The sequence below is a fragment of the Colossoma macropomum genome, unplaced genomic scaffold (assembly GCF_904425465.1).
Source record: "Colossoma macropomum unplaced genomic scaffold, Colossoma_macropomum, whole genome shotgun sequence".
Taxonomy (NCBI): Eukaryota; Metazoa; Chordata; class Actinopteri; order Characiformes; family Serrasalmidae; genus Colossoma; species Colossoma macropomum.
In genome coordinates, this window is record NW_023494793.1 from 1205001 (window position 1) to 1227500 (window position 22500).

Sequence of the window (22500 nt, forward strand, 5' to 3'; positions counted from 1 at the left end):
AGAAAATGTGTTTTTTTTAATCTGGGCTATCAGCTGGGCTAAATGGAGCATAACATTGAAATGTGATTTGAAGAATCTTTCCCATGTTCACAACTGGAAAAGCCTTGTAACAAGTGATAAATCCTGGGGTGATGATGAGCCTGGTGAGTCATCAGACTCTTCTTTTGGATTTCCTCTCCAGAGGCCCCACTTGTGGTTGTGTTTCCCCACACTCTGAGCTTCACTCTGGGGGAACAGATCCGCCTTTCTTGCTCTGCCTCTGGATCTCCCTCTCCTAAAGTCCACTGGAGTCGTGACAACATGGAGCTCACTGATTATCACCGGTAATAAACCCCACTGTCCATCAACACACAGTGCACATTTTGGAGAAGGCGTCTTTGATTTGTGCAGATAATATTGTTAGGTTATAATTTTTTTTTGTGTTTTGTAAAATATTAACAAATAGCATTTTTGCTGTTGTTTTTTAACACTTATATAGAAAAACACTAACAAATGTAACAAAGTGTCAACAAGCGTCTTTGTGCTTAAGATAGTGTTTCTGCCATGTTTCAGAATGACCATCACTCAGTCCGGCACACTGACCATCAGAGAGGCTGTACCAGAGGATGCTGGGAACTACACATGCTCAGCCACCAATGATGCTGGCATGGCTTCCCAATCAGCTACTCTCAGCTATGCAGGTTGGCTCAAAATGATAAACTGAGTGAGAAGATTGATCATCTGAGTCAGAGAATTGTAAATCTGCATGGGGAGAGTGGTGATCTGAATGGGGGATATTGATAATCTGAGTGGAAAGATTGATCATCTGAGCAGAGAGATTCATAATTTGAGTGAGGAGATTGATAATCTGAGTGGGCAGATTGATAATCTGAGAAAGGAGATTGATAATCTGAGTGGGGAGATTGGTAATCTAAATGAGGAGATTGATAATCTGAAAGATGATCTGAATATTATTATACCTGTAAAAGCATTCTTATCTAAAAGTCTGAATATGTCTTTAATCTAAACTCTTTTGTTTTTTTTTTGTTTTTTTTTTTCTTAGAGCCACCCAGTATACATGCTGTGCAGCAGGTGGTGACAGCTGTAGTCGGAGGTGATGCAGTTCTGGAGTGCAGAGTCACAGGCATCCCGGATCCACTGGTCAAATGGAGAAAAGGTGAACACACGATTTCAGAGGCTTTTATTTTTTCAATTCTTTAAGTTTCATTGTGTGTGTTTATTCTGCGTGCGTGTCAGGAGTGCTGGAGTTGGGGCCGATGCAGTTTCCTGCGCGACAGATTAACCGTGGAGTCCTGCATATTCAGAGAGTGCAGGAACCTGACGCTGGAGAGTACATCTGTGAGGCGTCCAACCAGGCCGGGTCATCTTCAGCCATGGTTACACTGCAGGTGGGAGGTGAGAACATTTTCAAGAAAGTATCGACTAACAGCTTAAAAGATCTGTACTGAAATAGGTGCGTTACGATGTTTGTTTTCTGTAAGGATGAGATTTTAACCTCGAATGTGACTGCAGCCCCCCCCACACCTACTCTCCTGCTGCTGATGGTCCAGTCTCTCTGTATGGAAACTGCCACGTTTGATGTTAGTGAATGGCCTCTCCTCCAAGAATGTCCCTCTCTCTCTCTCTCTCTTTTTCTCTCTCTCTCTTTTTCTCTCTCTCTCTCTTTCTCTCTATCTCACTCTCTCTCTCTCTCTCTTCAGCTGCTCCTTTTTTCTCCAAGACTCCTGTGGATGTGAGTGTTAATGTGGGTGATAATGTGACCCTGCCGTGTTCGGCTCATGGATCCCCTCCTCTGACTGTGGCCTGGCGCCGGATGGACGGACACCGGATCTCCAGCCAGGGATCTGACCCTGTGACCTCACTACCCTCTGCACCCCTTCACATCCACAGTGAGTTCATCCATCTGTACGTCACATTTAGCAGCTCATTGTGTGCAGGTTTTGTTTGTGGTTCTGTGGTTCTGAGCTTCAGCAAATGCAATGTTAATTTCATATTATGGTCACATTAAGGATCTGTGCCTGTGCTTATATGTACATCCAGCCCTGAGAGTCTAATCTGTTTAAAAAAAGATTCACCTAATTAGACATGTCCAGGTTCCTCTCTACCACTTGGGGCCGGATTCTCAGAAGTGTCTTAAGAAAGAAAATCTTCTTAAATGTATGTTTTTTCTCACTTAATTCTTAAGAAAAAGTTATAAATTTTAATAATGTCTTAAGAATTCTTTTATTTTTTTTTCTTAACTATTTTCTGAAGAATAATTCTAAAAACTTGTTATTCTTGAAAACATTGTTTTTAAATGTGTTCCTAATCTTATGACGGACTCTCCCTCGTCTCAGGCTGTGTTGATGAGTTGATCATCTAAACTGATCAGACTCAGTGCTGCCTCTGCTGCTCCTCATCCTCGACTCTCTCTTTCCTCCGTCACTCCACAGTTACCGAATTTTCTAAGGAGGATTTTCTCCTGTTGGCTGTTTCTTCCACTATCACTGGGCCTCATTCTCCAATATCCTCCTAAGTCTGTTCTAAAGTGTGTTCTTGAGAAAGATCCTAATAAAAAAGTTTACGTCAGATTCATGTTGTGTTCTTAAAGCGCAGAACTGTTCTCTCCTTTGTGCTCTTGAGTGTAGATTCTGTTCTTACCTAAGAACTGCCAAAACTGCATAAGTGGGTTAAAGAAGAAAATTTCTTCTTAAGAACAGTTGGTGAATGTGGCCCAGAGTTAATACTTCTTACTGTTTGTCCTAAGAACTTCCACAACTTTTTTTTCTAAGAAAGCTTTCATGTATCCGGCCCCTGGTCCTCTCCGGTTGGTCCCTCTAGCTCTCTTTTCCCCCTACTCTCCTTATCCCTCTATCTCCTGACCTGAAGACTCTCTTTTTATTCAGCAGTTCCTCCAGGTCCTTTGTGGTCCATGTTTTGTAAGAGGGGGAACTGGTGCACTGTCTTTGTAGGAGTTGTGTTATCCACAAAAAGGTGGATGTAATCTGTAACACAGACAGTGATGAAGTCCCTCAGTGTCGTCGCCATGTAACTCAGAAAGCAAACCCCAGTTAATCTCCTCCAGTCTGCCTTGCAGAACCTCCTCGGCCTGCTTTATTCGCCTCCTCTCAGTCCTGTGGTAACAGTCAGCCGGTGAAGTACGAGTCTGTAGGTGGGGATCGGATGAATCGGGATGTGATCTGGTCTGTCGGGTGGAGGCAGAGCAGCAGACTGTGTGTCTCTGTTAGCCCTTGTGTTTCATTCCACAGTCCTGCTTTCTTCTCCTGCTGGGTTGAGCTTCAGTGCTTTGACAAGCTAAAGATGCAGCACCAGCAGTTGCTGCTGTCTGTAGGTGAACATCTCAGACCTCAGGCTTAACAGCGAATCATGAGGGGCAGAAAAAGCAGCTCAATCAAAATATGACTGATAACTCAAATCCAGTTGATATCTAATGTCTAATATTTCATATAAAACATTTTGTCAGACATTTGGTCAGAAGCCTGCCCCTGATTGGTCAAAGGTCTGTCCCTAAATGGTCAGAAAGCTGTCCCTGATTGATTATAAGGCTATTTGTGATTGGTCAGAAGGCTGCCCTTGTTTGGTCAGAAGGCTGTTTATGATCTGAAATCACAAATTTAACAGGTCCTGAAGGAAGTTTTGTGTGTAGCTAAGTTGTCAGGGAAATTTATCCTGGTAAATATTGATCCACTACTGTGAGACCAACATAACACAATCTGATCAAATTAAAATTAGCTGGTTACTCAAGAAGACCTGCTTTGTGAGATTGAGCCGTGATTGTTTGTTCAGGTTTGTTTGTTGTTTGTTTATAACCTGTTTATAACTGATGTTGCTCTCTCTGCAGGTGTTTGGGTGGATGATGAAGGTGTTTATGTATGTGAGGCCAAAAATCAGTTCGGTTCTCTGAAGGTCAGCGCCAGACTGACCGTCACTGGCTTAGGTGTGTGTGTGTTCATGTTTCTTCATATTGGATCTGTTCCTTAACTCAGTTTTTGTTGTATGTATAGCTGCAGTGTTTGACACTCGACTCTTTCTGTTCTGAACTGCTCCACAGCGCCGCCTGTGTTGGCTCAGGGTTCCTCTGAGATTTCAGCTGTTCGTGGTGAATCCTTCACTATTCCCTGCACGCTGCTGGATGGGATTCCTCTGCCTGAACGGATCTGGACTCATAATGGACGGCAGGTGAGTGTCAGCTTTAAATTGCATCACATGTGTGCTGGATTATTGATGATTGATACATTTGGCCAGTTGTAGGTAAGTAAGTGAGGCAATGACAAAGTTTTAACTAAACAGATCTGAACTGTTTGACCTCACAGATTCAGGCAGGTGGCAGAGCATTCCTCAGGAGTGATGGCAGCCTGCACATGGACAGAGCCGCCCTCGAGGATGCTGGGAAATATGTGTGCACAGCTGTGAATGTGGCGGGAACAGCCAGTTTATCAGTGATCCTGCAGATTCACGGTGAGGAAGATTTCACTGCAGCAGAGTAGAGATCCAGCACTGAACCCTATCAGAGAGAAAAATAGAGAGAAACTAAACAGAGAGACGTTGATGTGCTGCCCTGTCTTTCATTTAGTCTCAGCTGTTACCTGCTTATCTCACAGCTCAGTTATAATCAGCTTTATCTCTTGGCTTCTGTCTTTGGTCAGTGTGTTAGTGCTCAGCTGTAGACAGATATACAGATAGACTGATGATTGGTGCTCAGTGTTCAGATTTAACTGACAGCTTTACCCTCACAGTGCCTCCTGAGATCAGTGCTGGTCCTCTGCAGTTTGAGGCCAGTGAGGGCGTTCCCATCACTCTACCGTGTGAAGTTTCTGGAATCCCGAAACCCACCATCAGCTGGTCCAAGGTGGGCAACAGTCAGTCTATTCCTTTTCTTTTTGACACTTCTAGTCTGGAGATTAATTAAATATTGTGCTGTGATAAAGTGTCTCCATGAAGCACCTTTAACCATAGATAGGGCTGATAACCAGAGAAAGCTTTGGGGTTTGGGGCTCGGGGGGGTTGGAACAATGATAACAGGGCAAAAACCAGTAAGTCTTTAACACAGATTTAAGTAAATACAGAGAGGTTGCATCCCGAATAGACTGGGGGAGAGTGTTCCATAATTTTGGAGCTACTACGCTAAATCATCAACCACCCATAGAGGTCAATTTAAGCCTTGGAACATGAAGATGGCCTAAATTTTGTGATCTTAAAGTGCTGGATGGGACATATAGATAAAGCAGCTCAACCAAATATTGAGGAGCCAGACCATGCAGAGCTTTATATGTTATAGGGAGAACCTTATACTGAACACTGACTGTAATGGGTCACCATTGAAGACTCTGAAGAGCAGGGGTGATGTGGTCATTCTTCTTTGAAAAGGTGATGATCCAAGCAGTGGCATTTTGAACATACTGTAACCTAGTGAGGGTTTTGACAGGGAGGCCAGATAGAAGAATATTGCAGTTGTCTTTTCATGATGTCACTAATGTCACTAATAACACAAGTGTTTCTACATGGTCTTCTAGGTGGAGCAGGTGTAGCAACTGTCCTTTCCAGCAACTTAGCAGTGAATAGGATATTAGAGATTAATCAGTAATTATTAAAGTCTAGACCTGGCTTTTTCAGGACAGTGGAGATTAAAGCTGAATTCAGTAAATAATTGATAATTAAAATGATTGATCCAGAAAGAGACAGGAGTGAGTGGAACTCCGGTGCCAGTACAGCAACCAAGATCCCAGCGCGTTATGGCAGCCCCCCTACAGTTAGCCCACTTAATCCTCCAAATATTGTGACTTTATTCTCAAAAAATTACAGACTTTTTCTCTAAATATTGTGACTTTATTCTCAAAATATTACGACTTTTTTCTTGAAGTCTACTATTTTAATTTTATGAACAGTGGCCCTAAAACACCGTCATGGAACTGTGTGCTTGCACTGGGTCGGTATGTCCAACAGGTCAAAACTAGCTCAAAACAAAGTGCGCACTGTGCCCTGATTGGTGTGTTTGCGTCACGCTTCTTTCGTTTTGACTTTGAAAAACGTTACATTTTTATACACACATAAGCCAAAAGGAACGACAGATTTCTCATAATGTAGTGGAGTAAAAAGTAAGATATTTGGCTTTGAAATGTAGTGGAGTGAAAGTAAAAAGTTGCTCAAAATGGAAAAACTTCAGTAAAGTACAGATACATGAAAAACTACTTAAGTACAGTAACCAATTACATTTACTTCGTTACTGTCCACCACTGGATAAATCCGAGAGAAACTAGTCAAAAGATTAGCACAGAAAGTAATGGAATCAGACGTGATACTTTACATACGAGATGTGCAGAAGAAGATCCTCTGTAGTGTCTATGGTATGAAAGTTGAAGTTAACTCAGGTGTAGGTAGGAAGTTAAAGCCGAAAGAAGTAGCAATTTGCCTGATAGTGAGCGGTAGTTTAGTGAGGTTGCGCTACTAATGTCCTTGCGATTCGTATCCATTTCCTGGCTGGGGTCAACTCTGCACAACGGTCAGAAAAGTGTAGAAACACTACCATGGCATCCACACTGAGCAGGGAGAGGGGTGTAGATGACCTCAGTGAAGGACCTGTTTCTGAGCATTTTTAATGTCCATTTATTCTCAGGGTGAAGAGCGCCTCCCTGTGGCCACAGTGGTTTCACAGGGTGATGGAAGCATCTACATCTCCAACCCAACTGCAGAACATGCAGGACGCTATACATGCATGGCTAGCAGTGAAGTGGGCTTTGCTAGCAGAGAAATTCTGCTGAGCGTTAACAGTAAGAACTGCACTGTATGGCCAGCGCAAACACACATATAGAGAGGTCAAGCATTTCGTTTTCTTTGCTAAATGCAATTTTAAGTCTGGAGTGCAGATTTTATATTATTATAGTGTTTCTTTGCCACAAGTTACAGTTGCACCGAATAATAATTCTCTGGAAAACAGCATCTCACAAGTGATTTAATATGATCTAACAATGACATGTAAACATAAGTATAAGTGGAAATGCAGAGAATGCATTAACACTAAATACAGCAACGACCCAGACTTCCCTTTACAGTTATTAAGAAAAAAAAAAAAAATTAAAATAAAAAAAAATAATAATAATAATAATAAAACTTATAGAGCATGTTTGTATATTAGTGGCAGCTCAATGCTTTACAGACTGGATGATAAAGTGTAAAACAAGTTAAGTTTTATTTTCTTCTGTTACATTTGCTGTTTGGTAACAGCAATAAAAAGAAAAAATAGAGGTTATGTGTGTTGTTTAATTAATTTCAAACAATATCAGATAGAACAGAACAAAATCCAGAAATACATTTAATTACAAGTGTAATTAAAAGAGATACATTTTCAATTGTTTATTAAAAGTGTGACTGAGTGTCTAATAAAGAGTTTAGAAGCAGAATAACAGAAATGAAAACACATGTGAGCCATAATGAAGTGAAGGTTGTGTTATTATAGCTGAATTTGCTGAATTTTCTTTTGTTTGTTTGTGTTATGATTGTGTTGTTTTGTTTATCTCAATTTTCTTTCTCCAGCAAAGCCCAGGATCCGTGGTGTAGATGAGAGCACACAGATGGTTAAGATGGTAGCAGAAGTGGGGTCAGAGGTCATCCTGCCATGTGAAGTTGAAGGTAGCCCCGCCCCTGTGGTGTCCTGGAGTAGAAATGGACAGCCTATCCCTCCAGTTACAGCCTGGTACGACCCGAATCCTACTAGGATTTGTGGAGTTGCGCTAACTGCAGTCTTTCTGATAAATGGTGGCCGAACTCATCAGTTTAACCACAAAACGCACTGAATCAGTTTTGGGTGAAAAGATTTAAAATAAAAACGAACAAACAACCTTTAGAATTACATACTATACAGGCTCTTTAAGTCCCACATACCAGGTGTCCCAAGAAAGCCAATAAGCCTAACAAGCCACAATTGGACCATTCCAGTCCCAGCTCTCAACCCCAAAGAGGCAACTGGTGTCTTGAACCCAACTTCTTGGATGTCAGTAGCCAGCATCAGCCTGAAAGCAAACCAGACCCTTGAAATAGTTAACAAACATACTTGCCAATGTATTATAACATTTCCCAAAACACAAACTAATGTCACTAAAGATAGAATGAAACACTAAAATATAAAGACAACTTAAAAAAAGAATACATGGATTAATAGGATCACTCAGTCCTAATTAATTCCTTGAGCTGGTGCAACACGGCAAGTCACATGAAAGTTGTTACTGGCTGTAGGAGTTTCAACTTGTAACCCAGGAAAATATCCCATAATATTCCCCACAATTTTGATAATCATGCTGCGTACCAAAGGTGTAACACAACACTCCAAAATAATAAAACCACAGGAATAACCAATAAAATCATCCCCATTCCTAATAAGATAGCTGTCCACTGACTACAGAATAACCTTTTAAACTATCCCCCAGCAAATAGAGAAGGGCCTTTAGTGTTTCCCACATGGTCATTCCTAAGTGCCCTTAATTGATCCATTACGTTTGTGAAATTACCTTTTACTGCTGTATGTATTGGAATGTAACCACAGCATTTATCTCCAAAAGGAACACAGACGCCCTAATAGGAACTCTCATAATGTCAATTGCAAACTGATTTTGTGGTGCCATACGAGAAGTAGCATCTAGTTGCTGACCCAGCAATTCTAAAGCTTTGATGGTGTAATTCATTTGTTGATTATACCAAATATAATTTATCCACTTGGCATTTTGTGATATTTGAATACCTGGTAAAAACACAGATAAACCTCCTTTGCTCTCATCTGACATGGCTTTAAACTCTGGTGGTACATTAACAGGAACACCTGCCCAGTTTAGTGTTGGTTTGTTCTCTTGCCAGGTAATGTCTTTCTTATGTCTAGTTGTTATTTCTCCCCATGCAAATATAAGAACAATCCAACTAAGAGTAAAGGGAGCTTAATTATGTGATAAGCACTGTAGTAGTTCTTTTCCTTCTTTACAAATCCTAAATATGTCTGCTACAGGGTGAGATCCTACAGTAAAGCCTATGTCAAAGGTAACATTCCCTTTATTGTTTATTTGAATATTGGCATTTAACTTTCTATCATCTGCGATGGACTGGCGACCTGTCCAGGGTGTATCCTGCCTTCCGCCCAATGACAGCTGGGATAGGCTCCAGCACCCCACCGCGACCCAGAAGGATAAGCGGTTTAGATGATGGATGGATGGATGGAACTTTCTATCATATCTAACAGCAAAGCTATTAATCTCATTACCTTCTAGACAAAAACAAAATAGGTAATTTAATCTACCATCCTTAATTACCAGAGGTGGAGCAGTAAAAGGTTTGTTCATAGCTGTACAATTGTCGAAACCCTTGTTTCTAAAAACCTTTGGGCTTAAACTGTCCAGTAAACAGAGTAAAGGCAGATTGTAACACTTTCCCAACAATCTTCTAATCCTATAGCCACTAAAGTTGGTACATGTTTGGAATGGCAAGTTATACAGTCTTCATGTTGATTTCAGCAGTATAGCGTAAGTAATGATACAGTATATTTTGGGAAGCATATTCTGTGACAACCATCCCTTTTTCTTCAGATTAGTCTGATCTAATATGTCTTCTATAACCTTTTGTCCCATTTTCGTCTCATGTGCCTTCCATTTTTGAACAACAGCTCCTTTGGAATTATTTCTATTAATAGTCTTATAACAGATGATTGGTTCACACTTGTATCCTTGACAGAGGACTAACTCACACCTTGCTCCTACTGTCATTCTTATTGAAACTTTACATCAATCAGCTTTTAAAATCCCTATTCCTCTTATTTTCTCTTTAATGTCTTTTACATATGCTTTGGTACCCATTCCTATATGTTACATAGGAATCACCTGCTGGCAGTGAGTGATTATTTCTAAGGAGTAGCAAAAGAGAACACACGTTACAGCCCATTGTTTTTCCTAGGTGTAACACTTGGTCCAACACAATTAGGCTCTTGTGTACAATTGGAAATACCTGGAAACCACTGACAACAGCAAGACTGATTTGCATTTGCATGTCCCTCTTGTCTCTGTCCATTCATGCAACACCTTGAACTCATTCGGTGTCCCACGCAATCCTTGGCAAACTTTTTGGCTGGTAATTGGACGGTACTCTTCACAGTGCATGCCATTAGTCAAGTTCCAGGTTTGGCACCAGAAAGTGTTCCGGTTCCGCTCTTTTCATCCACTCATGAGAGTTCTGGATCTGATTGTGTGCACGTGAGTCATTTTTCAGACAGAGTGGAGGGCTGTGTCTCATGTAGAACATGCACACTGTCAGTCCCAGCAGAACACAAGTGATGAAAAAGAGCAAATGACAACAGCAAGAGGCTGACGATTGTGTTTTCATGTTTCCTCACTTCAGTCATCCATGTCCGAGTCCACGTCATCACCGTCCGATGGTGCTGGTGGTGTCTCTCAGTGGGCTTGGGCTCTTGTTCTTGGTCTGGAAGTTCCACGTGGTCCAGGCTCTTGGGAGTCATCATCCTTGTGGACGTGTTCTTCTTGTTGTGCTGGTGGTTGTTCAGTCACTGCTGTCAGTGCAGGCGTTGCTCTGGAACAATGGTTTAGATGGACCCACACCTTTCGTCCTTCCACTTTAACTGCAGTTGGAGTTGCTAGGACCACCTTGGAAGGACCCTCACCCTTGGTTCAGTCCAGCCTCTTTTGAAGACCCTTATGTAGACATAGTCTCTGGGCAGCACTTGTTTGAGCTGATCTCTAATGTCTGACTTTCCTCCCTCAGTGGCACCTTTCACATCCCTGAAGATTTCTCTATGGATTTTAGTCAAACATTTTATATATTCGTGCAACTCAGCTTGCAATTGCTTGAGCTGAGGGCCTTTAATAGGCCGTCAGAGATATGTTACAGGCATGGGGCGCCCGCGAGCATTTCATAAGGGGTCAAATGAGTGATTCGATTGGTAGTCACTCTCATACTCATTAAAGCTAAAGGTAGAGCGTTAAGGCAATTTTCTGTCCGCTCACTGCGTATATCTTAAGAATTCCATTTTGACATTCAACTATGCCCTGCGATTATGGATGATATACACATCCCAATCTACATTTAATTATTAATTAATAATTAACGTCTGTGTGATTGTCAATAACTTTTTTAACAAAGTGTTGGCCATCGTCAGATCTAATTTTATGCCATATGCAAATCTAAACATGATCCATCCACAAAGTTAACTCACTATCCGATAGTGGTTCACTATATAAATATTCTCCAGGTTTTAAGAAGGTTATGGTTAATAATTCACAATGATGTGGTGTACCTTCTTCAGGCGTAGCTAACCTCTGGATTCACTCTGGAGCATCTCTGTGTTGTCAATTCAGGGCTGAAAGAATTATGTCATATCCTGTTTGTCTAACATTAGTCAACACAAAAGAGTAAGATGTTAATAACATGTGTATCACATTGTTATGGATGTTGCTTTCTCATATGTGAATGATGTTGCTGCTAAGCCTTGATACAATACCTTCAGCTAACAGACTGAAAGGTGGTACTTCTTTCTTTTGTTATAACCTGGTTGGTGTGTTTCCCATAATACATCTACTTTCCTTTAATTAGTAAAATAATCTGCATTGTAGCCTCTCTGTGCAGACTGGGAGCGGTCTGTGTGTGTGTGTGTGTGTGTGTGTAATCTCACGGTCCGCTGCTAACAGCCCCCCCCCCTTTCTCTCTCTCTCTCTCTCTCTCTCTCTCTCTCTCTCTCTCTCTCTCTCTCTCTCTCCCTCTCTCTCCGCTGCAACTTTTTACCTGCCAAGACGACAGGTTAATACTCATACAATGATAATTTCCCTTATTTTCCAAAAATCCTCCTTTTTCATTTTTTTTTTTACTTTTACATGTCAATCATTATCTTAGAGTCGAATTCTTCATCAACCATGCTTCACACACATCAATCTTTTTTTTTTCCCAAAGGGAAATCTTTAAAGTAATCTCCTTTAAACAGCTCATCTCTTGAACTCCTAAATAGATGTTGCACTGGCGTTGAGTTAGGCCATAAACTCTTACGTAAGGGGTCAGTTTCTTGTAATTTAATCCAGTGTAGAGGAGCGCACCGTCCTAAAGTAGCTGCCTTTTCTCTCTCCCACAGTTTCTCTTCCTTTGGACAGTAAGGTGTATCTCACGCTCTCTGCACCGCTCAGATTTAACTTCAGCCACTAAAGGGGTTTGACTATTTAATATTGTATTTAACAGTGGAGCTCGATGGTTTTGTTCCAAAACAGTTTGCACTTCATCCCAATTAAGCCATTTGGGTCTAATGCCATAATTTTTCACTAATCAACACTGATGATTGCCAACTCTCTCTGCCTTTGACATCTTTGTAAGCCAAAATTGAGTTTGAACACCTTGTGTCTCCATTACAAGTTGATTATCCATAAAATCACTGTGAACAATATTTTAATACAATCACTCTACTCTCTATCGAGGAACCGAGAGCTTTTTTTCATATACTTCGACAACTATGCTTTATTTATGTAAATTAAATCAGGTCCTATCCATATCTCAATTAACTTCCATTTTCGTTTATTAAATTCTCACCGTTTATGCTTACACTCATCACTGATAGAGCTGTTACTGTCAGTTGCTTATATTTGACCTTACTTTTAAGTTTCACCTGTATTTTTAAGTTCTGTATTTCAATCATTCAGTAGTTTACAGTTTCCTTTTCTTTCCCAACAGCAATTTTTAATAGCTTTGAATGACAGCAGTGGCACGGACTCACGCACAAGTGTGGCTGCTGTTAAACTTATCAGGTCCTCTCTAACAGATCTTCTCAATGTTGTAATACACATCTACACTTATGTAGAGAAGGAGCCTGTCTCCTAGTTTTCACATACCACTGCGGTCATATCTTCAGAAGTTTTTCTGTCTTTTTACAACTTTTTGTATGGCCACACTTTCAGACAAAACACACAGACAAGCATTTAACATTTATCTCTAAGCGCTTTTTCTCTATAGCATGCTTTTTTTCTCTCTCTTTCTCTCTTTATTCCTTTTTTCTCAATCTCTTTATTTCCCAGGCACGCTTTTTCTTCATACACTGTTTTTTGTCAACCAGCGGCTCGCTCCAATCACTATATCATCTTCACAACATAAAACTACTTAATTTGTCCACTTGGTCTTTTTTAACTATTACTTGGCTCACTACCTTTCTCACTGCACCTCAGTCGTAAATCACTCTGAGCTATTTCATCATTAAGCGTCAGTGAACCCAGTGAACAAAGCCTGTTCCCACATTTAAAACAGAGCTTTTAAAACAGGTGTCTGCTTACCTTTTACTCTTAGCACGCTTGTGGGCAGTCTCTTTTTTCACAGGGTCACGGGGTGGCAGGCTGTTAAACAAACATTGAATATCTCCTAAATGTAAGAGTCTCTTATTCCGTAATACTAAGTAGTATTAAGCACAGGTTCACAAGAGGACGAGGCTGAAGTTTCTATTCACCAGTTTCTTGTTCAAATTTCCCCGTTCCACCTTAAACGGTGGCGGGATTCTGAACTCAGACGTTGCCATAGTTAGAATAGTGAAAGAATCGTTTTCCAGCAGCCATGAAACTCATCATAAAATGCCATAGCGTCACATGGAGCATCCGCCACAGGCAACACCAAACCGCAGAGAGTATGCAAGCTCACGAAGGTACTGTCGGCTTTGCACAACCCTCGAGGCCTGGAGAAGTGTTTAATAATTCTGAGTAATGTTGGACTTTTCAGTCATCTCCCTCTCTGACCTTTGACCTCTGTGTCTGCAGGTTTGCTGTGCTGCCCACTGGTTCTCTGAAGATTATGGAGGTCCAGCTGATGGACAGTAAACTTTACACCTGCTCAGCTTCTAATCCAGCTGGAAACATCTCACTCACCTACAGTTTACACGTCCACGGTACCTTTACCTTCCTGCTGTATCCTCTCTCTCTCCCTCTCTCTCTATGTCTCTCTCTTTCTCTCTCTCTCTCTGTCTCTCTCCCTCTCTCTCTCTTCCTCTCTCTGTCTCTCTGTCTCTCCAGCATGTTTTGTCCTTTAGACAGCGGGTGCTGATGTTTTTGAATGAGGCTACTTTGGACATTTCGTTCAGAGTTTCCTATGAGGGTCGATCGTATATGTTATACGCGAGTACGGGGAGTATGCGATGCTTTGAGTACAGGGATGTTGGTCATAAGAGGCTGATCTGTCCGCACAGAGCGTGAGTGTCTGAGGAAACGGGGCCCGGCACTAGCGGAGGTGAAGGGAGGCAGGTGCTAGTAGATCAGGGCGCAGGGCCGGGCGAGGGTACTGAGGAGCACCCTACTGCAGCGGCCGCCACTGATAAAAGTGTCTCGGTTTCTGTCAATGAAGTTGGAGTGCACGGGGTAGAAACTGTACATCTAGATGGGTATCAGGCTTCTTTAGAGGCGCATGAAGGAGAGGGTGACCGTGATGCTGCGCTATCTGCACGTGTGGAAGCCGTAAGCAGTGGTGAAGCAGCTGTTGCTGAGTCTGTGGCGACTGTGGATATGCCAGTGACCAAATCTAGATCTTATTGGTGCTTTAATGTGAAGCTGCTTCAGGATGAAGTATGATGCTGGAGTTAGTAATTTATTGAAGGGGAAAAGGAAGGCTTTGGGCTCATACTTGTATGAGCAGGCAAAAGGGGCTCTGACTAGAGCTCGTGTCTCCAGTATCAAAGATATGGATGCCCCAAGTGCCTTCTTCTTCAATTTAGAGCGGAAAGGGACACACCAAAATCCGATACAGTTTCTCCAACACCCTGAAGGACACTTGACCTCAGTGCCTGCTGAGATGAGGAAGATTGCAGAGGATTTTAATACAGATCTTTACCGTGCTGATGTCACCAGTTTCGACCGCGGAGGGGCTACCAAAAATTGGGACATCACGTTGAAGCAATGGACTCAGACATTCAATTTCATGAATTGACTTCTGCTGTTCAACAACTCACCACTGGACGTTCACCAGGCATTGACGGACTGCCTGCTGAATTTTACAAGAGCTTTTGGAACATTGTTGGAATTAACTTGTTTGATGTTTTTAAGTGGTCAAGCGGGAAAGCTGCCCCTTAGCTGTACATGGGCAGTGTTATCTCTTCTCCCTAAGAAGGGCAATTTGGGACTTCTGAAGAATTGGAGGCCTGTGGCCCTACTACGCACAGACTATAAGAATACTGTCTAAATGTCTTTCCAACAGAATGAAGCAAGGCTCAGTTGTCCGATCAAGATGCTAAGGGGAATTAGGCAGGGGTGTCCTCTGTCTGGGCAGCTGATAGGGTGGTGTTGTCTGCATATGCAGATGATGTAACTGTCTTTATTAGAGACAATGAGGATGTTCAGGCCTTGACTCAAACTCTGCGCATGTATGAGGGTGCATCTTCTGCCCGTGTAAATTGGGATAAATCAGAGGGTTTTGTTTTGGGACAATGGCAGGGTAGAGGGGCACCAGTTTTGCCAGCAGGCCTACGGTGGGGGTCGCAGGGTTTGAAGTATCTTGGTTTATTTCTAGGAACAGCAGCATATCAGGATAAGAATTGGGAGGGAGTAGTGGAGAAGGTCTGTGCCAAGTTGTCTCGATGGGCTTGGGTCCTGCCTCAGCTGTCCTACAGGGGAAGGTTCTTGGTGGCCAACATCTTGATTGCCTCAATGCTGTGGCACAGGCTCACTGTGCTGGAGCCACCTGACCTGCTGATCAAGGAGATCCAGAGAAAACTGGTGGATTTTTTTTGGACTGGCCAACACTGGACATGTGCTGCCGTCCTATATCTGCCTGTGCATGAGGGAGGTCAGGGTCTGATCGATCTGTCGAGCTGAATAAGGACTTTCAGACTCCAAACAGCACAAAGACTCTTGTATGGCTCAGGGTTGGCGTGGGCTGCTACTGCCTGTGCTCTGCTGCGACGGGTGGAAGGCTTGGGATATGAGAGACATCTATTTGTGTTGCGGCTAAGAGAGATGGACCTGTCTGGGACCTCTGCTTTCTATCAGTCGGTGCTGAGGGCTTGGTTCTTGGCACTTAGGACTACCAGATCTGAGGTCCAGCTTTGTTCTCTTGTTGAAGAGGACCGTCTGTTCTTCAATCCTTTGATTCCAGTCACTGAGCTGACCTTCAGAAGTATCCGCCTGCGCTTTTGAGGGGCAGGTATTACGAAACTAGGAGATCTGTGAGTTGGTGAGGACTGGAAATCTGGTGATGTTCTAGGTGCTGCAACTGGTATTTTGTCTGTTCGACTGCTGCAGAGAATCATAGGAGAAGTGATCTCAACACTGCCCACTTCTCTTAGGGAGGCCTTAGAGCACCACTCAGGAGGAGACCAGGAGCCCTTCCCTTCTCTCCCTATTACTGCAGAAATAGGGGATTATCAAGAGGAGGAGGGAGCACTTCTCTCGTTCAGGACTCTGCAACTAGCTGGCTTTGCAGATACATCCAAGAAGGCCCTGTATGATGTCTGTGTGAAAGTCCTTCACAGAACTTCACTGGATGGCTTGAAGGAATCGACGTGGTTGGGTTTGTTGGCACCAGGCTCTTCTCCACAAGGCAGTTGGAGATCCCTGTACAAGCCTCCAATCGAGAAGCGTACGGGGGATCTGTAGTGGAAGATTGTACATGGGGCCGTGGCCACTAACAGACACGTGGTGCATATCGACCCCACTATAGTGAGTGAGTGTCCGTTCTGTGGGAGGGAGGAAGCTGTAGAGCATTTGTTTCTACACTGTGTCAGGCTCACAGGTCTGCTAAACTTACTGAAGGTTTGGTGTCGTGGGCTTGGAATACTGTGGACAGATGGTCTCTATGTCTTTGGCCCAAAATATGTTGCTGCTCATAGAGATAAGCTGTGTTTATTGAACTTTCTGGTAGGTCAGGGTAAACTTGCTGTCTGGCTTTCAAGGAAGAATAAAATCCAGGGGAGTGGGACGCTGGACCCTGAACTAATGCTGAGAGCTGCAGTACAGATTAGGCTTAGAATTGAATACGCTTATTTTAAGATGACTCACAACCTGCCTGCCTTTCATCGAGTGTGGGGACAGGGTGGGGTCTTGTGGCTAGAATATGACAACAGGACTGTGTAAGGTATTGTTTAAATAAAGTGGGTTTACAAGTCAAGTCTCTCTCTCTCTCTCTCTCTCTCTCTCTCTCTCTCTCTCTCCCTCTCTCTCTGTCTTTCTGTCTCTCTCTTTCTATCTCTCTCCCTCTCTCTGTCTCTTTGTCTTTCTCTCTCTCTCTCTCTCTCTCTCTCTCTCTGCGCACACGTGGCGTTTCTGTGGCGGCAGGCAGAGGTTTCTGGCTTCTAGCCAACTTTTCTAACTTTTCCCTTTTACTTTTCTTTGCTTTTTCTTTCACGACGGTGGAGGATGTGCTGTTAGCGGTGGGAGAGCAGGTAGGGCGTGAGAACATTTACTCAGCCTCCCGTATGAATAAAGCAGTGGTGGTGTTCCTGGGGACAGAGAGCTGTGTGAGCAGGCTGATTGAGTCAGGGATATGGGTGAAGGGAAACATGGTACAGGTTAGCCCGCTAAGCGCACCTGCGACCCGTGTCATCGTCTCCAATGTTCCTCCATTCATAAAAAATGAGGCGATACTGAAATATCGCCCGGTTTGGCAAATTCGGTAGCGACATGAAAATGATTCCTCTGGGGTGCAAAAACTCTGCGGTCAAACATGTTCTGTCGTTTCGCAGGCAGATTTTCATGTTTCTAAACAACCGCGATCAGTCATTAGACGCCAGTTTCAGATGTAAACACGGAGACGGCTCGTATATCGTGTTTGCGAGCACGGAGAGACTCCGCTGCTTTGAGTGCGGAGATATCGGCCATAAACAGTTCGGCTGCCCGCACAGAGCAGCGCAGCAGGTGCGCTTAGACACTGACCAGGCCAACACACAGGAGGGGCAGCTGCGGGGAGTAGTAGGGGGGAAGTTGCCACAACCTCGGAGGGAGTCGATGGTGGGCCTGCATCTATGAGTGTCGCCGCTGTGGAAGAGGCCACAGTTGGCGTTCATGCTGCAGGACTCACTAGCGGGAGCCCCGGGGGTGATGCCAGTGCTGCCGTTAGTGAAAAAAGTAAAAAAAGACAGGCAGGCCAGTGAGGGAGGATGAAGAGCCAGTCATAGAACATCATAGGATCACAGACAGCAGTGTTCATGGAGAGCATGTAGGTGAGTTGGAGGGGGTGAGTTTGATTCTGAGGTTGAGAGTCTGCTGTCAGACTGTTCAGAGATACCGGCCAGCTGGTCTAGCCAGCCAGAACCACCAACGCAGGCCGATGAGCCAGGTGTGCCTGCTGGATTGTCTGGGCAGGCCAGTGATGTGTACTCCATAGCATATATAAACAGCTTTTTACGAGCAACCAAAGGTAAACGAAATGTATCTCTGAACAGCTTCTTTCCAGACTCCCAAAAGTTCCTCAGATCAGTGCAATACGCTGCTAAAAACGAGACTAGTAAAGTGCTGTCACCTAAGAGCAGGTTCAGACTGAAGAAGTGGACCACAGTAGTGCGCAAAAGCTTGAACTAGCCAGCTATGACAGACAGGTCTTCTCTTGCACATCTTTGGGTGAAATGCTTTTGGTGTTTCCTGCTGTTGGGTTCCTCTGTTCTCCTCATGGATACCTTACGTGTGGGATCTTTGAATATAAATGGTGCTAGAGATGTTTATAAGCGTGAAATGCTTAAGCAGCACATGCAACATAAAAAGCTGGATGTGCTGTTTTTGCAAGAAACTCACAGTGACGAGGACGATGAAGTCCAGTGGAAAATATGGTGGGGAGGGGGGTTTATTTTTAAGTCATGGATCTAATGTAAGTGCAGGAGTGGCAGTCTTATTTTCACCTGGGCTGTCTTTATGTTTATTATCAAGCAAAGAAGTTTGTAAAGGATGCCTGTTAATAACACACTGTAAAATTCTTTGTAAATGTTTATGCACCAAATGTAGGCAGAGATAGAGGACTATTCTTCAGCACATTTAAGCATGAATTAGCTTTTTGTAAAAAGGAAGCCATCTTTGTTTTGGGAGGTGACTGGAATTGTACTTTGGATTGTACAGTGGATAGAACTGGAGTAGAGCCACACTTGTTATCTGCAACTGTTTTAAAGAGCATAGTCAATGATTTTAACTTGGTTGACTGTTGGAGACTTGTACACCCCACTGTTAAACAGTTCACCTGGGTGAAAACGGTGGAGGGTAGAACAAGCGCAGCACGCTTGGATCGTTTTTATCTTTCAAATTCTTACTGTAACAGACTTGTTGGTGCTTATATTGTTCCTGTTGGTTTTTCTGACCACAGTGCAGTTGTAGTACACCTGGCTCTTCCACCAAGTCACAGAAAAACAGCATACTGGAAATTTAATGTGAGGCTGTTACAAGATGCTGCCTTTTGCTCTAGTTTTTGTACTTTCTGGGCAAGGTGGTCAGGAAGAAAAGATGATTTTGACTCCTTGCGGCAGTGGTGGGATGTTGGTAAGGCCCAAATCAGACTTTTTTGTCAGCAGTACACCTCTTATGCCACAGAAGAAAAACAACGCCTACTAGCAGCTCTTGAACGTGATATAGCACGGCTAGAGCAACAAATTGGGGGTCAAGATAGTGAAGGTGTACAGGCAGAGTGGAAAAACAGTATAATGAGAGGAAACAAATATATTCCCTGTACATGTCGGATGGTCGCCTGTCCTCTGATATTAGAGAAATACAGGAGAGGACAGTAGAATTTTATTTGGAATTGTATAAAGCAGATAAGTGTGATAATGACTGTGTGGACACTACTGGCAGATTTTCCTAAATTGGCTCTGGATGATAAGGACATGTTGGACCTCCCTTTGACATTAGAGGAGCTGAAAATTGCTGCTTTTCAGATGTCATTAGGCCGTGCCCCAGGAATAGACGGTCTGCCGGTAGAATTTTATAAGACTTTTGGGATCATATTGGTCAGGATTTACTTTTAGTGTTGAACAAGTGTATAAAAATGGTGAATTGCCACTCAGCTGCAGGAGAGCAGTGCTAACTCTCCTACCCAAAAAGGGGACTTGTGTGACTTGAAAAACTGGCGTCCCTTGGCACTGCTATGCACTGATTACAAAATTCTCTCAAAAACTTTGGCCAACAGGCTGAAATGTGTGCTGGACACTATTATACACAGAGACCAAGCCTATTGCATTCCTGGTCGCTCAATACTGGATAGTATTTTTTTAATAAGAGACATGATGGCATTGTCAAACAGCCTGCCAGTTGACTTTGGCCTGATCTCTTTGGACCAGGAAAAAGCCTTTGATCGTGTTGACCACGCTTATCTTTTTAACACTTTCTTGAGGTTTGGTTTTGGAGAGAATTTTATTAATTACGTCAAACTGCTGTACACAGATGCCTCGTGCCTAGTAAAAGTTGGAGGGGGACTGGCCAGACCAATCACGCTGGGGAGAGGGGTCCGACAAGGATGTGCAATGTCGGGCCAACTCTTTTCCCTTGCCATTGAGCCTTTGCTGGCTTTAATACGGAAAAAAGTGAAGGGGGTAGGCATCCAGGGGATAACAAACAACTCCGTATCAGCCTATGCAGATGACGTCTCTGTGTTCGTGAGCAACAGAGTGGATGTTGAAGAGCTGGAGGACTGTCTACACACATACAGCGCCGCCTCGTCTGCCAAGATGAACTGGGGTAAAAGTGCAGCCCTGCTTTGTGGACCCTGGAGTAGCACTGAGCCCCCAGAGCTGCCGGGGGGTTTACAGTGGAGCAAAACAGGTGCTGGGAATTCATCTAGGCTCTGCAGAAGTGGTGAGGATAAACTGGGACTGTGCCTTGACATAAATATTGGAGAGGCTAGCGAGATGGAAGTGGCTGCTGTCACAGGTGTCTTACAGAGGACGGGTGCTAATAATCAACAACTTGGCGGCATCCACCCTGTGGCACAGACTGGCCGTGCTCAACGCACCTACTGGCCTGTTAGCTGAGATCCAGAGGAGGCTGGTGGCCTTTTTCTGGTTGGGTCAGCACTGGCTAAAGGCAGCAGTTCTGTACTTGCCTACCCATGAGGGAGGGCAAGGCCTCATCGATCTGGAGAGCAGAGTGGCAGCCTTTAGGCTCAAGGCTGCACAGCGGCTGCTCTACAACTTGGACCTGTGCTGGAAGGAAACTGCACACACACTGCTCAGGAAAGCTGGAAGCATGGGACTTGACCGGCACCTCTTCCTCCTCAATGCTGACGAGCTGGATCTCTCAGGCTCGGAGGACTTCTACGCATCAGTACTGAAAGCATGGAAGTTTGAGGAGGGCATAGAACCAACGGCATGGGTATGGGAAGAGCCGATTTTCCATAACCAGCTGATTCCTCTTCGCTCTGTGCGCTCCACCACATTGATGAGGAGTTTCCTGAATGCCGGCATCTGTAAAATAGGCCATTTGCGAAACTCAGATGGCACAGATTGAAAAACAGCACAGCTTTTGGCTCAGCAAACAGGCATCAACACACACAGACTGCTTGGACAGTTCCTGAATGAGGTGCGGCAAGCTCTGTCCCAGCAGGTGCAGGAGCTCCTAGAACTGCCACAAAGGGATGCTGCTCCAGAATTCCCCTCACTGAGAGTGACCGCTGCCGATGGAGGTTGGAAGGAGAACAGGGGCACCTTGCTGACCTTCTCCTCTCCGAGTCTACGGATATTCAAGGATGCAGATGGAAAGGCACTGTACACAGTGTGTGTGAAGGTGAGGAACCTGAGGGCCTTGGCAGAGGTAAAAGAGCACTGTTGGCAAGGTGCTGTATAAACTCCCAGTCCCCAAGAGGTCGGGAGACCTGCAGTGGCGAATAATACACGGGGCAATAGCCACAAACCAGCACACCGCACACTTTGTTCAGGGAGTGGATATGAACTGTCCCTTCTGCTCCAAACCTGAGACTGTGGATCATCTGTTTGAACACTGCTCATGGCTGAACGTCTTGTTTGGTTCTTTACACAGACTATGTATGAATCTTGAAATGACTTTCACTTACGGCCTGTTCATACTGGGCCCAAAATACACTCGTTCACAGCGGACCAAATGCTATCTTTTAAACTTTGTGTTCGGTCAAGCCAAACTGGCCATATGGCTCACCAGGAAAAACAAACTGAGGGGACAAGGGCTTACAGACCCTGAGACGATGCTAAAGAGTTTTATCAGAGCACGCATGAAAGTGGACTTCGCTTACTACAAGGCGATGAATGATTTGTTGACGTTTCAGGAAACATGGTGTGTTGATGAAGCACTGTGTTGTGTAGAGAATGGGGAACTCACAATGTGTATGTGATGCGTTGTCTTGTGTGAAGTGTAACAGGTGGGGGTACGGGTGGCGGGGAGGACGGGTGGGGCTGAGTGGGATTTGTCTGATTGTGAGGTGTAATCTTGCACACTGTTAACATTAAAAGCAAAGTAAAAGTCTCTCTCTCTCTCTCTCTCTCTCTCTCTCTTTTTTTTCTCTCTCTCTCTCTCTCTTTTTTCTCTCTCTCTCTCTCTGTCTCTCTGTCTCTCTTTCTCTCCCTCTTTC

The 22500-nt window shown here is 43.8% G+C and overlaps 1 protein-coding gene across 1 annotated transcript in view; it reads left to right on the forward strand.

Annotated features, from left to right (window-relative positions):
- Nucleotides 1-22500, forward strand: part of hmcn2 (hemicentin 2) — a 116319-nt gene that overhangs the window by 34420 nt on the left and 59399 nt on the right. The window contains exons 20-31 of the mRNA XM_036579685.1: nt 182-323; nt 553-680; nt 1043-1156; nt 1237-1395; nt 1701-1889; nt 3842-3937; nt 4052-4179; nt 4314-4458; nt 4737-4849; nt 6614-6767; nt 7531-7690; nt 13764-13891. Of these exons, the coding sequence (XP_036435578.1) occupies nt 182-323; nt 553-680; nt 1043-1156; nt 1237-1395; nt 1701-1889; nt 3842-3937; nt 4052-4179; nt 4314-4458; nt 4737-4849; nt 6614-6767; nt 7531-7690; nt 13764-13891 (1656 nt within the window). The remainder of the gene's footprint in view (nt 1-181; nt 324-552; nt 681-1042; nt 1157-1236; nt 1396-1700; nt 1890-3841; nt 3938-4051; nt 4180-4313; nt 4459-4736; nt 4850-6613; nt 6768-7530; nt 7691-13763; nt 13892-22500) is intronic.